Raw genomic sequence first — 15,953 nt, forward strand, 5'->3', positions numbered from 1 at the left:
GACAGGATATTTCCTTGTCCTAATTTTGGCCTCAAATTTATCCTCTTTTGAACCCTCAGATGGTTTCAGGTATACCACATGGAATACTCAAAAAATATCTGGGATGCCCCTTTCCAGTCTAACAAACACTGGAAAGCACGATGACCTGCAGTTCAAACTACACTAACACTTATGTAGACTTAGTACTAAATGAGCCTAGCTAGCAAAAAGTCTACACATTTTCCCATTTTTTATACCTTAATTTAAAAGGTTCAGGCAGTTGCCTAGACGTAACAATTTGTCATTGACAACCCAGATGCTGTTGTAATACTTATTAGGCCAGAAAGTTGTTCAACCCCCAAACCCGAACACTACCTTACTGCCCTTGTAAACAGAATCAAAACAATTTTATGGTGCCAATTTTAAATACAGTTTTATTTAAGACATTGCATTTTCCACTTACAATACAGTGCTTGTAAAGTGCAATGTTATTTGCTTTCCCTGTGCACACGTTCCATGTTCAAGTATCAAGAATGCCCAGTTTACTACAGCAGCTCAACTTTAAAACTGCCATGGAATTTGCTACAAATTTAGGTCCTTCAATGTTGTGTGGAACAATGCTAAACCTATGCTAAGCTGGCTTAATCAACCTCTTCAATGGTGGGCCCAGAGGAGGCACCACCAGACGGAGGAGCTCCACCACCAGGGAAGCCCCCGGGCATTCCTCCTGGCATTCCTCCTGGCATGCCTCCTGCGCTCTGGTACAGCTTGGTAATGATGGGATTGCAGACTTTTTCCAGCTCCTTCTGCTGATGTTCAAATTCTTCCTTCTCTGCAGTCTGAGGAAAATAAAAATATTTTATTACAAGTTCTTCAAGTAGAAGACTAAGCCTGATGTAATCAATCTGACACACTAGACACACAACAGCACATGAAGTTACGTTTAAGATCTTGGGTCACTCAGACATCCAAGGAAGGAAGTTGCCAACATCTGTAGTTCTGGTGGAAACCGCGAATGTTTTGAACCATTCTCATCATCGTGACCCTACAAATTTGTAAAACCCACCCACCCACCTAAGCTTTTGCTAAAGCCCTTTACACCCAACCCTGCACCCTTAAATCTTTGGCAACAGAAATTACAAACCTGGTTCTTATCAAGCCAGTTGATTATTTCATTACACTTATCAAGAATCTTCTGTTTGTCCTCATCATTAATCTTGCCTTGAAGTTTCTCATCCTCAACAGTAGCTTTCATGTTGAAAGCATAGGATTCAAGAGAATTCTTCGAAGACACCTTATCCCGCTGCTTCTCATCTTCAGCTTTATACTTCTCTGCTTCCTGAACCATGCGCTCAATGTCTTCCTTGCTCAAACGGCCTGTAAAATTAACCAACCTTTTAGGCAAGACAATCACCTGCAGTTCTGCACCATCATCCTGCAACTCCATTTAGCAGCTAAGTATGATCTCCGCTAAATGCCCTTGGAGTAGGAGTAGAAACACTTGGAAAATAAAACCATTATAAACCAAATTCTGCCTCTAAAAAGCAGGTAAGAGTGCCACAGGGTACAGGGTGCCACAGAACAAGTCAGCATTTGATTCTTCAAATCAGGTATGGATGACAGATACAGAAATTGATTCCCTCTACGAAGGAGTCAATCTCAATACTGGCCTGGGTGCTCAAGAGTGCGCACTTAGCACACTCACAAAATACTGCCCAAACTTACCCTTGTCATTAGTGATGGTAATCTTGTTCTCTTTTCCTGTGCTCTTATCCACAGCAGAGACATTGAGGATACCATTGGCATCAATATCAAAAGTGACTTCAATCTGAGGAACACCACGGGGAGCAGGAGGTATGCCTGTGAGTTCAAACTTGCCAAGCAGGTTGTTATCCTTGGTCATGGCACGCTCACCTTCATAAACCTTGTTATGAAACAACAATAAATTCAAAATTACAATAAAAACACAAAGACAAGAAAGAAAAATCACAAATATCTGTGCTACTTCAGATTTGTATTAGCTTGATTAGGAAAGACTGATCGCTCAGACATCCAAGGAAGGAATTGGCCAACACAGGATTTCTGGTGGAAACTACGAATGGTTTTGGAATCCATCATCACAGCGGAACAAGTCTTCCCCAGTTTTACAGGACCTCAAGTAATCTAGGCCACAGAGAAACATACCTGAATGAGTACACCAGGCTGGTTGTCCGAGTAGGTTGTGAAGGTCTGCGTCTGCTTGGTGGGAATGGTGGTGTTGCGCTTGATGAGGACAGTCATGACTCCACCAGCAGTTTCAATTCCAAGGGAAAGAGGAGTGACATCCAACAGCAGCAAGTCTTGAACATTTTCAGATTTGTCTCCAGATAAAATGGCTGCCTGGACAGCTATATGATTAAAAAAAAATTTAAATAAAGCACAGTACTACAATAACTCATTATGTAACTAACCATTCTCAATCACTCAGACATCCAACAGTTTTGCCATCATTAGCTACAGCTTTTGGTGGAAACCACAAATGTTTAAAAATCATTCATCAGTTAGCTAAGGCCTAACAGGCCGCCTGTTAAACTGTTTAACTAGAATTGAAAGATTACCTGCACCATAAGCAACAGCCTCATCAGGGTTGATGCTCTTATTCAGTTCTTTCCCGTTGAAAAAGTCTTGTAGAAGTTTCTGAATTTTGGGGATGCGGGTTGAACCACCCACCAGGACAATATCATGGATCTGAGACTTGTCTAGCTTGGCATCCCGAAGGGCTTTCTCCACAGGGTCTAGTGTGCCACGGAACAGGTCAGCATTCAGTTCTTCAAATCGGGCACGGGTAATTGAGGTATAGAAGTCGATTCCTTCATAGAGGGAATCAATCTCAATACTGGCCTGGGTGCTGGAAGAGAGAGTGCGCTTAGCACGCTCACAAGCAGTACGAAGGCGACGGACAGCCCTCTTGTTCTCACTGATGTCCTTCTTGTGCTTGCGCTTGAATTCTGCAATAAAATGGTTGACCATCCGGTTGTCAAAGTCTTCTCCACCTAAGTGGGTATCTCCAGCTGTAGATTTGACCTCAAAGATTCCATCCTCAATAGTGAGGATTGACACATCAAAAGTGCCACCACCTAAATCAAAGATCAGCACATTTCTTTCTGCTCCAACCTGCAATTACAACACAAATTATTCTCATATCTATTGTGGTGACTCAAACTAATCTCGAGTGACGCATACATAAAACATGGTACTTACCTTTTTGTCTAAGCCATAGGCAATAGCAGCAGCAGTTGGCTCATTGATAATTCTAAGTACATTGAGCCCAGCAATAGTTCCAGCATCTTTGGTAGCCTGACGCTGAGAATCATTAAAGTAAGCGGGTACTGTGACAACAGCATTGGTAACAGTCTAGGAAAAAAAAATATAAAACTTAACCACTACATCATCTACTTGGACACACAAAGATACATCCTCAAACAACGTTCTGGTTTTACCACCCATTTTGATAGATTTATCTACTACTCACTCTTACACCGCCATTATCAGGACACCTGGTAATCCCCATCTATATCCTCCCCTGCAGTACTGTGCACTACTCACCTTCCCAAGATAGGCTTCTGCTATTTCCTTCATCTTTGTCAAAACCATGGATGACACCTCCTCTGGATAAAAACTTTTTGTCTCTCCCTTGTATTCTACTTGAACCTTAGGCCTGCCTGCATCATTCACCACCATGAAAGGCCAATGCTTCATATCAGACTGGACAACAGCATCATCAAATCTTCGTCCAATGAGGCGTTTGGCATCTGCAAAAAGTATCAATACAAACGTTACCTTGAATTTCATTACACTACACCTGTTCCAAGACCAGATGCCTATGGATTCAAATTCTGAATGACCAAGATACCGCAAACCTTAAGCCTTAAAAGGATAATCACTGAAGTTCCCTACAGAAAACTTTTCCTATCCTTAGGGCTTTCCTGGCCGCCTCACATTTAACAACCTTCTGAGACAACTTCTCAGATTACACACTGCCGAAATCACTTAAATTCATACCATGAAGATTTGCTGGCTTACCAAAAACCGTGTTGGTGGGATTCATCGCAACTTGGTTCTTTGCAGCATCACCGATCAATCGTTCGGTATCAGTAAAGGCAACATAGCTTGGGGTAGTTCGGTTCCCCTGATCATTGGCAATTATTTCCACCTTTCCGTGCTGGAAGACACCCACACAAGAATAGGTGGTGCCAAGATCAATGCCAACTGCAGGTCCCTTAGACATGGTTGCTGGGAAGAGAAAAAAAAAAGTCCATGGTTTGAAAGGCGGCTCAAGAACTTACAAAACGTTTACCAAGTCAACGCTACCAGATACGACCACTCCGCAAATTATGCTTAGAACCTCGCCCCAGAAACTGCTCTCGTCGGAAATAACCACGCGGGAAGGTCAGAGCAGGCATGGCGTGCTGCAGTAAGATTGCCGTCCGAACCGCAGAGCCCGCCGCAGACGGAAGCACGCACCTACCAAGAGGGTCTGCGCCACACCTGAGCACATGGTCCCATGCCCCGGGCTGAACCATAGCCCTCCCCTCCCCCCCCGCGCCGTGCTCAACACAGCAAGGCCTGCAAGGGTCCGAAGCCCCCTCCCCCACTTTGGGCGCGTGCCAATTATGACTTCCTCCTTTAAGAAGAATGGGTCCTGAAACAAGGAAATAGGGCACGACAAGCTCTAAGGCGCCGGTTCCACGCCCCGCAAACTGGCGCGGCCTCTTCTCCCTCCGGGCGGCCCGACCTCCGCAGCCCACTCCTCCGTCCCGACTGCACCCCCAAGGAGGCTGCCTCCCCTCGGAAACAAAGGTCCCCAGCCGGGCAAAGGAATCGCCGCACGCACCCTGCCTGACACACTCAGAAGGCCCCCGGCCGCTGCAAACCCATGCAGTCTGAGGAGGGCGGTAGGCTCCCGAAGGGCCGCCAAAAGCCTTGGAAAACAGAAATCTTAACTTACCTGGAGCGCAGGCCCGGGTCCACTGGAGGAGTATACAGCAACCTACAGAGCTGCCGCCGCGTTCAACGAGACCGGTTTCCGTCCTCCGCCCCGTCTCTTATACCCTGCCTCAGAACCTTCCAGAAGGGGCCCGCCCCTGTCAGAGCCCATCACGGCTCTCTCGGCCAATGGGCGCGCGGCCACCTCCGCAAGCCCCAATGACGAACCCGGCTCTACCTTTCGGGCCTCCCCTCTCCCGCCCCAGCCCGCCCCGCCTAGCGATGACGCACTCACCGCAGCGTTCTGGAACTTTCATTCTCGCCCCCGCTGTCCGAAAGGCCCAGGGGAAAGGGAGGGTGGGGCCGACGGAGCCCGCGCGCGGGAGTCCTCAGCCACCCCGGGCGCGGGGGAAGGGCTCGTCTGCCTCTGCGCATGCGCCCCAGAAATCGCAGGCGGGAGGGACGAAGGAGGGGGAGGAAGAGGGGCGGGCCAACTTGGAACCAACCAATGACAGCAGCGCGATCGGCGATCTGGCTCCTGCGGAACCCCCGGAGCGAGAGCGCAGGGCCTGCAGGGAGGGGTCCGGCGCCTGCAGCCCTGGAGAGAAGGCGGAAGTGGAGCGAGGACAAGATGGCCGCGAAGGTGGTTGCGCCCCTCCCCCACCATCCTCTTTCCCCTACTCCCACCCCGGCCTTGTAGATGGTCTTCTAGGCCCTCCGGGATTCCACACACCCACATAGCCAGCGTGGCTCTGTCCTAGGACTGACCCCGAGCGACGGGGCCGAAGTTTCCGACCCCAGGGCGCTGCGAGGGTAACTTGCCCAGTGGCACCCAGATCTGGGAATGGAAGGAGCCGGCCGGCCGCCGCGGCGTCTCGCCTCTGCGCGGGATACGACAGGTTAGCCGGGCAGGCCCCCGGGACCCTCCGTTCATTGTGGTAGCTGGAGGCCGGCTGACCCCGACGCAGAGTGCGGAGAGGCCCAACTTCTCAACCTCCAGGGTCCCGATGCTGTGTCTGTATCCTTAGCGAAATAGATGGCTAAACTCGCTTCTTGGAGCCCGGATGCCTCCGTCACCCCCCCCCCAGCGCCCACCGAGAACAGACTCGGCTTCTTGGCTCGGCCCCTTCTCCACCCGCCCGGGCCCCCTCACTTCTCAGTTATTTGTTTAAAAAAAAAGAAAAGCTAGGGAGCTCTTTCCTTCTAAGTGAACCAGGCGTAAGGAACCTGGGTTCCGGTAGCCCTGTGTCCTTGATTGAGACTTCCTGAACCTCTTACTTTCAGTAATTTGAGGTAATATCTTTACTGCCTTGACTTTCGGCAAAAACTAAGCGAGAAACCAGGCAGAAGCGCCTTGAGAATATTACTGAACGAGTGGAGTGCACGAAACAGTACCTAGACTTTCAAATTGCGGCGCATGATGCGGTGTTTGGGGCCTTGTCATTCTAAGCCTTTCTCAGCACGTTGAATGCTTTCTAGTGAGCGCTTTCAAACAGGCTGGGCAGGTAGTATTCCTATTGAGTAGATGAGTGGGCACAAATAGGTGAAAAGATTTTTTTTAAGACCACCTAGCAGAACTTTTAGTGGCGTGGCTGGAATTAGAAAGGTCTCCAGACCAAGCCAGTAAAGCCTAGAGACAAATTCGAATATTGGATCAAAGGATGTCCTTTCTGTATTTGCCTTCTGGGGGAAAATGTGAGCTTGAGTCCTTGGAGGTATGTACCTAACTTCTCCCCACTTCCCAAGGAGTTCGTTTTATATGATGCTTTCACAGGGTACAAAGTGCTTTCATTTGTTATTTCATTTAATCATCAAAACGATTCTCTGAGAGAGAGATCATTCATTCCTGTGTTAGGAGAGAAATGAGGTTCAGAGATGTTATTTGTGGGAAGTTAAACATCTGGCTGAGCTACAGTAGAACCTAGCTCTTGATTCCAGAATCTTTGGTCTTTTTTTATTAGTAATTTCCTTCCTGAAAACACGTGTAACTCAAACTGCCAAGAAAGATGTATACTTCTTGCAGTTTTCTTTAGCATCTGCAGACTTCTCTCCCCACCCAATTTATCGAGTACAATCTCTGAACCACACCCTACATTTTCCAGCTTTTTAAACTAACCTCTGAACTACCTACAAGATTTGAACCGGTGGAAAATAGAACGGGTGCCTAAATCCACGGGTTTGGGGTATCCCACCTAGTAGCAGTGATTACAGAAAGCTGAACAGATAACCTTCCCTTCTGGTCATTTTCAAAACGTGTTCTAGGATTTGAACTATCTTCTTATCGACTAGAATGAGAGTTTATGTGTTATGTATAAAGTTCAGATAATGATAAATGTCCTGTCTCCACCTCTTTAAATGCACAGGGTTTCAAACCCACTCAGGATCTAAAGTTAAAGTTTGGGTGCCTGGGGCTCCAGTCTGAGGCCTAGAGTTTCTGACTAGGGAAGAGGGTCATGATTAACATTTTTTGAGTGCTTGTCACAGGCCAAGCACTGTTCTAAGTGCTTTGCATATTATTACCTCATTTAATTCTGTGAAATTTTTTTCAGATTTATTTAAATCTCATAGTGTTTACTTTTCAGATTTCTTTGAACCCCTTAGTGTGTACTTTTTTACTGGCACTTCACCTTGATATAAAATACTGGCTTAGTAAATATTTGTTATTTTGATAAAGTCCTTAAGGTCGGAAACGGTCATGAACTTTGTCGTCACTTGGTTTGTCCAGGACTACTTAGTATCTCGCCTTGTGAGAAAAAAGTGCTTGGTATATTTGTGACTGGAATCAATAAATAATAGATCATATTCAGTCTGAGTTCTTCTGTTCTTCAGTTGGCTGCAAGCTAATAAATAAATTTCCAATGCAGGTTATATGAGCTTCAGCCTCTCCTACAGTATCACCTTTACTTATTTATTTTTAAATTGCCGACACAGATGCACCTGTGATAAATACTTGTTTTTTGTGATCAAACACAGTCCCATTTACAAGGCAACTTAGAAGTTAAAATTGAAATATAAACAGCTTAACACGAGAAATGAAGCAGAATTATATATGTCTTTTTCGCAACGGCAGTTTTGAAATTGTTCTTATACAGGGTAACAACAAAGGCATCACTTCATTCTTTTACAGTTCTAAGTTTAGTGTGTGCATTTTATTGAAATGGTTATTTTCTAAACATCCGCATCATTCCATCTGTATCTTCTTCCTACACTTTTTCTTCCACCATCTATTTTATCCTTTTTTGTTTCATATTAAAGAATCAAATTTGTTTGACTTGCAAGGTTAATGGAATATGGTTTGAAACCAGTAGTGGCTCAAACTTTATCTTAAACCCAGAGCCTGTCATATCTGAACCCAAAAGCCTGACTGAAAGAGAAGCACACTATCACTAAGACTTCAGCACCTTATCTCTCAGAATCTTCAATTCTTGGACTTTCTCAGATTTCAGGTAATAATTTGTTTTGTGACATTTTTTGTAGATATCCAGTATGAATGGACTTCCAAAATAATATGGATATTCAACTGGTATTTTAGTCTTCTAATAACTAACCTGTTTAAATAATCAAAACCTTTTCACGCAAAGGGGACTGATTCCTGCTTGCAGAGGCATAGACAGGAAACCTTAGGTTCAAAGGTAATAAATAATGATAAGAGCAAATTCCTAGTGATGGTAGAGCTGCAGCTGCCACAGCATACTCATTTGGCTAAAGTACTCTAGGAATGAGAATTCTCAGAATTACAGAGCAGATGTGTTATGTTGCCTGGACACCACACTACCAGAAGAATAAGGAAGTGGAGTAAGGAGTTTATGTCTTACAATGAGGCAGTGTTAGTATAAGAAGCATTCCAAATGTGCTAGCCCTCTTAAACTAATGGCAGGCATTTTTTACATTACTTCCTCAATGTCTCTTATGTCCCAACTTTTTTTGGGGGGGGGTGGGGGGCCGGGGGCCATGCCGCGTGGCTTGCGGGATCTTAGTTTCATGACCAGAGATTGAACCCATGCCCTCAGCAGGGAAAGCATGATGTCCTAACCACTGGACTAACAGGGAATTACCCCCAATTTTTTTTAGAGGAAGACAAAACTCAAGATGAAACTTTCACTCAAGGATAAAACCCTATTTCTTAAAGGATTTTGGAAGGAAATGCATTTGTACTATGTGAGAATTAGATGTAAAAATGAAAATCAGAAATAGGACAAAATCCCAGATCAACTTTTTCCCTTTAAGCGCCTGATTCCCATTTTAGGAACAGGGCTTTTATCACCACATTCAGCACTACTTTTTCTTTCCTATAGCCTGCTGCCTTTTTTTTTAAAGACTTTATTTTATTTTTATTTGTCTATTTATTTGTTTATTTTTACTTTTGCAGGGCCTTAGTTCCCTGACCAGGGCTTGAACCCTCACCCTCGGCAGTGAAAGCGCAGAGTCCTAACCACTGGCCTGCCAGGGAATTCCATGTCCTTTTAATAATAAAAAATATTTTGCTCTACCACTGGTGATCTGTTGACACTTGCTTCAGAGTCTTTGAAGGGCTATTTCAGGTTTAGCATTCTTGCCATAGGATGAATTTGACTAGTAGAGTCATGAAAACTATTAAAAAGGCAAGTTGTATTGGAGGCTGCTTTCTTTTAATTTCTCAGACACCTGTCTTCTCCCATGTGTCAGCTCTTCTGAGAGCTATCCTGGTAAATCATTTCTGCTAATTCTTTCCAAGATGCCAACAGTATTTAACAGGCACTAACCTATATCCCTCCTGCCACCCACTAGTTATCCTCACCATCTCTTCCCTAAATGTTAATATCCTATCCTTCCAGCCCAGAGCTAGGCTTCCTGAGAGGCTAAACTGGGAAAATACTGAATTTCTCTCTGTCTCCACCTCTCAGGAGGGAATGGTATGATGTCCATGCAGTGCCATCAGGAAAGGCGGTCAGTCCCTGAACTTTTTGATAATTTAAGGCCTAGAATCAACAAAAGTCCCAGGTTCACATCTTTCTCCGAAAATGAAAGCAATGGAGGAAGCTCCAAGTTTGGTGCAATGCTGAACTTCTGATGACACTCCTTGACATATTAAGAGAAAGCTGACCTAATCTCCCTTTTTAGTCTAGTCAGTCGTGAAATCCTGATTTCATATGTTCACTGAAAGAAGAGACTGTGGTTGGATGATATTCCAGCATTCTGAAAAGATCTCTTTCTCTAGAAGACTTCTTTCTAAGGAGATTGTTAAACGACACCTAATGATTGTTTTCTTGCTCCAGAGATATCCAGCAGGGAAGTCCTTAGAGACATCCAATTTGAGGGAAAATCCACAATTATTCCAGCATTATATTTCTGATATTTGTCAGTGGCCCTTAACATCAAGATGGAAAGCTTTTCACAGTCCCTTGTTACACATTTTGGACTCCCTTTTTTTTTAGTTCAATATAAGTAGGAAGATTAGTAGTGAACAGAGTGGGAAAATCTCAGTCATTCTCCATCTCCCACTATTTCTCAACTCCTCTTGAAATTAATATCCAAACTTTCTGGTAAATAAAGTCAGGTCAGGATGGAAGAGACTTGTTTCCTTTTTTGGAGTTTTTCATGGTGCAGATAGGTGTGATATAAGGCTGTGGGTTCTGCTTGACTCTGAATAACCATAGCAATCCAGTAGGTTTGCAGAAATGCATAGAAAATTTATGAACAACACCTCATTTCTTAACAGTGGTGAGTCAAAGTGTTGACACAAAACAGCCCAAGTGAGGAATTCTAAGTGTGTTCACTTCCCCTCTCCCCAGCCTTTCTCACCACAGGTCCTGGTCCCCAAATGCACAGGTTTGGCCCCCGCTCTGGTCTAAAGGCACAGTGAGATGCCTTTTTGGAGACCATCAGCTTACATCCTTTTCCTTGTTTGCTGTCATATGAGGAAAGTGTTCATTTGAATCTCTCCCATGCAATGGTCACTGCTACTTAAATGACCTCTCGTTTGGTCCGAGGCGGTTGTGTGGCTGGTGACTGGGCGTCAATGACGAGAAGAGTCCTGACTCCTGCGAAAGGATGGGAGTCAAGTCCGCTCGAACTCAGACAGTTTGGAAGGCTCTGCTCTGGCTGGGGATCGTGCCAGGAGTGCTCTCTGCTTTGGTCAGGGTAGCGTGGTGGACTTTCTTTGGTTCAGACCCTCTTGCCTCCGGCCCCACGGGACCGTAGGTGTGGGTAGCCAGCCCTGGCCGGGGCGCCGCTTCCGAGGACGGTGTCCGCTGGCTGCGGGAGCCGCTGTTAGCCGTGGAGCGCGTGGAGGAGGAGCCCGAGCGTGAGCTCCGAGAGCCCGAGGAGGAGGAGCTGGGTTTCACAAGGCGGGCTTTCGGGGCTTCGGCATCTTCTCTGAAGAGGAAAAAGAGCAAAGATAGATTTTAGGGCCACAGGACTGCGAAAGCTTCCGCTGCGCTGCTGCTTTCTGAGGTTGCCCGATCAGCTCCTCAAGGCGGAAACCTCGAGCTACCACGTAGGGAAACAGGGACTCCCCCTGCGTCCTGCGCCCTTCCGGCGGGCTTGGGCGGGTGTGCGGCCCCTTGGCCGGGAGGTCCACCCTGTTACTCTGGGGGAATGGGCACTCCCTACTGGATGTCTAGACAGCAGTCCCCTTGACTGGGAGTTTGTATGCAGAAGCCCTTTCATGGCCCGTAGGCTAGGCCCATTCTCTATTGCATGGCCTTTACAAGTGGAAGGCAATGAGAAGGAACGCAGAGTGTAGCTCTTACGTCCCTGTTGCATCCCTGTTGCGGATAGTTTCACAAGAAAGCCAAGGTAAACCAGTCCTCCTGCCCGTAGGCTGGAGCTCCTTACCCACCAGAATAATCCTTTTAACAGATTTAAGGTTAAGAGGAAATGGGACATTTTTGTTGTCACTAGGGAGCTGGGGAGCTGGCGGTAGAAAGGCAGCCTAGGTGAGGAAGGGGATTTTGCGGGAGGTTTACCGGATTTCATTCGGTCTCTCTTCCTCCTCGTATCTCTCTTTGTCTTTCCGTCGGATTAGCAGCCACACCAGGAGGAAAATCAGCAGGGCTCCAGCCACCATACCTGTCACCGCTCCTGCAATCATGCCGATGCTTTGTACATCTGTTTTCTCAGAAACAAAAGCAAAAGTAAAACCAAACATAAGCTAAGCAACACATAGACTTAAAAAACATAAGCTCTGGACAAGATGAGTATTTCCAGATCTTTGTATTTATCTTCCTGAGTTCCCCATATACCCTTTCTTGGTGTATGACTGTCCCTCTTGATATTGAAGGGGAGCAGAATACGACACCCCAAAATATGCCTCGTTGACATTAGGATTATTTTTAGCTGATTATTTTTGAGAAACAGCAGACACAAGAGAAGCTCTGAAAACAGAGTAGAAGTTACCCTTTGTAAGGGTATATCTATAAAGGAAACCTCCATTTGGTTTTGGTCCCCTCCTGGATATAATAAATTTCTTTAGGGGGCTGGAAAATTCACACATACTGTAAATACAGAGTTAGCTACAACTGTTGAACAGTCCTTGGTAACTACTGAATTTATTTCAGTGATAGCCATGTTCTTCTGCAGATAAAGATGTTGACCTTACTCTTACTTGTGATTAAAAACATTTTACGCTGAACCACTGCAGAGACAAAACCAAACCAACCCTTTGCGTACTTACACTGAACAGTCACTCGCACCACACAGCTCTCCTTCCCGGCCTCATTGCCCGCCGTGCACTGGTAGAGCCCAGAGGAGGACATGGTGAGATTCTGCAGCAGGACGCGTCCAGGGTGGTTGTAGTCTACACAAGCAGAAAGGTGACTGTAATCCCCTAGTGACAAGGTCTATATTTATCGTTTATTGTGTCACTGACCTAAGATTCTATCAATATAATACGGTTTGGTAAGGATGAGGTGAGAGAATCGATCCCTTTTTGGAATGTGGGAAGAAAGGTGAACATTCCTTTAAACTGCAGTGCATCCTCAAAAGTTACAAAAAATTCTGAACATTTAAGGGATACTAAACACAATAATTAGATATAATGAATTTATAGAGTACATTTATTCCTAATCTCCTTCCCACTTTTATTTTTGCCATTTGAGGAAAGAAAAGACAGATTTTTCTGTCCCCGTTTAGGGATGAAAAATGGAAGTTCAAAGAGGTCCAGCAGTGTGTTCAAAGTCACCTTGTGAGTTGCTGACAAAACCAGATCTAGAATTCATGGAGAGAGTACTGTGCTGCTATCTCAATAGACCGGTAGAAAGATGACTTACCAATCCTAGATTTGGGAGGCAAACGTTCATCCTCTCCCTCCTTCTCCCGGATTCGCTGCCAGTAATACACAATGGGCTTTGTGCCAGAGGATGACTCACACTGTAAAGTCAGGTCACTTCCTTCTGTCAGCTCTCCTTCCAATTCACACTTGGGTTTTGATGGTCTCACTGGCAAAAAAAAAAAAAAAAAAAAAAAAAAAGATCCCCAAACACCCGATTCAGTGGAAGAACTACATCCTGTTGACTTGTTTTTCCACCCACATGGTCAACTTTTGAGTGTGGATTCAATAGTACTTTGTTACCTCGCCATGCTTTACACCACTCTCCAAAATACACCCACTTCCATCCCCTGCACACATATACACCCAACTCCAGCTGTTTCCAGTGGTGCTGTTGTAACTTTTAGAGGCTGCCTCAGAAACTCTCTCATCACTTCTCAAAGAAGAGAAACTTTTATAATTGGAAATTTTAGGAAAGTTGAGTGTGATTTTACTAATACTGAAACAGGGACAGAAGTTCATTAACTTGTAAGCAATTAAGAACTTAGTAGTTCTTGCTATCACAAAACAGAGAAATGGACTTGAAGCAGATCTAAGAGATTTGTTAAGTATGAGGATACTACTTAAACATTAGAGGATATTTAAATTTTGTAATGGGCTACCGTGGAAAACTGTGATTATTTTTTCTTCTTTCATTACGACTAAAATACAAAACATATACACTTCTTCCCAGGGAACTGGACTAGGTGACGTCTGTATAATACGAAGGATTGAACAAGAAGTTTTGTACCAGTGTGACACATTTGCCTATCCGTCACCAAGACCTTATTAATAAGATGTAGGCATTTACGAGGGCACTCTGTCTTACCTAAGACTTTTAAGATGACGTGGCTCCACACATAGCGCCCTGAATTCTTCACCTTGCAGGTGTACCGGCCCTCATCGCTGGGCTTCAGAGGCTCAATCTGCAGGGAAGCATCTCCTGCCAGGAAATTGGAAGCAAAGGCCACTCGGCCCTTCTGCTCCTCAGTCAAGTTATTGTAAACATGACGACTGGAGTAAGTGATCACCTGTGGGACAGACGGAGGCAGACTCAAGTTGTGTGGCTCTCAGCCTTGCCCTCTAGCTGAGGTCAAGGTGAAGAAAGGATGGGAATTCCTGGTGGTCCAGTGGTTGGGGCTCTGTGCTTCCACTGCAGGGGGCCCGGGTTCATTGGGGAACTAAGATCCTGCATGCAGGCACGCGGTGCGGCCAAAAAAAAAAAAAAGACGAGGAAAGGAAAGGAAATGGAACAAAGCAGTCAAGCCTGGGGGTGATTCTAAGAGTCCAAGAGATCTCTGTTCTAAACAAACCTAAATACACTATGTTTGTCTAGGCCTTCCTTTTTCTAAGAATACGAACACCTCATATTTGTGTAGCATTTTAACCATAAAGTAGTAATTGTTGCATTAAATGCTCAGAACTTTTCTATTTTACAGGTAAGGAATTTTATTTTTATTTAAAAATTTTTTATATGTGTATTTTTTTATTGAAGTATAGTTGATTTAGAATATCATGTTAGTTTCAGGTGCACAGCACAGCAATTCAGTGATATATATATATATGTGTGTGTGTGTGTGTGTGTATACACATATATATACACATATATACATATATGTGTGTGTACATACACATATACATATATACACATATGCATATATATACACACATACATAATACATACACACATGCATATATACATATACGCATATATACACATATAGATATATACATAATACATATATACATACACATATACACACATACACACACATATATACACATACACACATATACATACATACACATATATACACACATATACATCCATATATATATACATATATATATAAAATCTTTTTCAGATTCTCTTGCCTTATAGGTTATTACAAAATAGAGTATAGTTCCCTGTGTTATAAGGAATTTTAAATTTGAGTTACAGACTCAAGTTCTCACAGCTGAGTCCAGGAAAGAAGTAAATGCACAGAACGGTCCCCAGAGTTGACTCTGAGGGGAATTGAGAGAATGGAGGCTAAGGAGGGGAGAAGACTTACCTTTCCCCTGCATACCTTCCTCACTTTTGCATTTCCTACCACTTGCACATGATCTGGTCAGAGGACATACACTCCTTGTGTTAAGTGCTTTTACATCTAGTTTATTTCTCACAGTTTTTCCAAGTAGGCGTTATCTATCCCCATTTCACAGGCACATAGCAGAACCAGGATTTGAACACGGCAGTCTAAAGCCATCCAGTTCATTGTTTTGCTTACCACAGTTACCTCTCCTTGTCCCACCTGCACTCATTTCGCTGCTCAGAAACTGCTGTTCCAGAAAGTTTGGAAATGAAGGAGAAAATGTGAAATGAAAAAATGTGTTTTGTTTTTACAAAAGTTTCGAGCCCAGCTGAAGTTAAGGAGTAGAAGTTTATGGTTAAAATCTAGGTTTGATACTGAGGGATTCATCGTTGGCTTTCCTTCTTTGTCTGGCTTCGCTGTGAAGTAGTAAGTTAGGTGGGAAAACATTGTGTCCTTTCCTTCCATAAAATACACGTGAGCTTCATGTCTTTGTTTTCCCTGGTAGGGAGACCAAACTTCAGATTTCCCCAACAGGAAAAAACAATCATGATGTTTACTGGATTTTCATCTGCCTGCAACACCACCTCTAGTTCTTGAACCTTTTCCTGGTTCTCTTAGTCCATCACCTCCTGGTAATCACGAAAACC

General features: G+C 44.4%; 2 protein-coding genes and 2 non-coding genes across 6 annotated transcripts in view; all 4 read right to left on the minus strand.

Moving 5' to 3' along the window:
* Window positions 1-385: 385 nt before the first annotated feature.
* HSPA8 (heat shock protein family A (Hsp70) member 8) lies at window positions 386-5,099 on the minus strand. Its single transcript, XM_030839740.2, has 9 exons — window positions 4,967-5,099; window positions 4,042-4,251; window positions 3,565-3,770; window positions 3,220-3,372; window positions 2,577-3,132; window positions 2,164-2,366; window positions 1,705-1,903; window positions 1,124-1,356; window positions 386-818 (listed from the first exon to the last, which is right to left on the minus strand). The coding sequence occupies exons 2-9, from the start codon at window positions 4,244-4,246 to the stop codon at window positions 621-623; spliced, it is 1,953 nt and encodes a 650-aa protein (XP_030695600.1). The 5' UTR covers window positions 4,247-4,251; window positions 4,967-5,099; the 3' UTR covers window positions 386-620.
* On the minus strand, window positions 936-1,022 carry LOC115844966 (small nucleolar RNA SNORD14). The gene has a single exon (XR_004036279.1). It is a non-coding gene; the product is annotated as a small nucleolar RNA SNORD14 (small nucleolar RNA).
* Window positions 2,020-2,105, minus strand: LOC115844890 (small nucleolar RNA SNORD14). The gene has a single exon (XR_004036247.1). It is a non-coding gene; the product is annotated as a small nucleolar RNA SNORD14 (small nucleolar RNA).
* Window positions 5,100-6,079: 980 nt separating the features above from the next.
* The window catches only part of CLMP (CXADR like membrane protein), a 126,279-nt gene continuing 116,405 nt past the window's right edge, over window positions 6,080-15,953 (minus strand). For all 3 annotated transcript variants that reach the window (XM_060304209.2, XM_030839753.3, XM_060304208.2), the window contains exons 4-8: window positions 14,061-14,262; window positions 13,194-13,361; window positions 12,599-12,721; window positions 11,892-12,033; window positions 6,080-11,298 (exon numbers count right to left, since the gene is read on the minus strand). In XM_060304209.2, the coding sequence (XP_060160192.1) occupies window positions 10,998-11,298; window positions 11,892-12,033; window positions 12,599-12,721; window positions 13,194-13,361; window positions 14,061-14,262 (936 nt within the window). In that variant the 3' untranslated portion in view covers window positions 6,080-10,997. The remainder of the gene's footprint in view (window positions 11,299-11,891; window positions 12,034-12,598; window positions 12,722-13,193; window positions 13,362-14,060; window positions 14,263-15,953) is intronic.

Source organism: Globicephala melas, chromosome 8 (assembly GCF_963455315.2).
Source record: "Globicephala melas chromosome 8, mGloMel1.2, whole genome shotgun sequence".
Classification (NCBI taxonomy): Eukaryota; Metazoa; Chordata; class Mammalia; order Artiodactyla; family Delphinidae; genus Globicephala; species Globicephala melas.

Bases quoted from the DNA above. Each gene is read 5' to 3' on its own strand.
- HSPA8 (XM_030839740.2), bottom strand. From the start codon at position 4,246: ATGTCTAAGGGACCTGCAGTTGGCATTGATCTTGGCACCACCTATTCT. The intron at 3,373-3,564 runs GTGAGTAGTGCA...TTTTTTTCCTAG, and splicing joins CAGAAGCCTATCTTGGGAAG to ACTGTTACCAATGCTGTTGT. The intron at 2,367-2,576 runs GTAATCTTTCAA...TTAATCATATAG, and splicing joins GGCTGTTGCTTATGGTGCAG to CTGTCCAGGCAGCCATTTTA.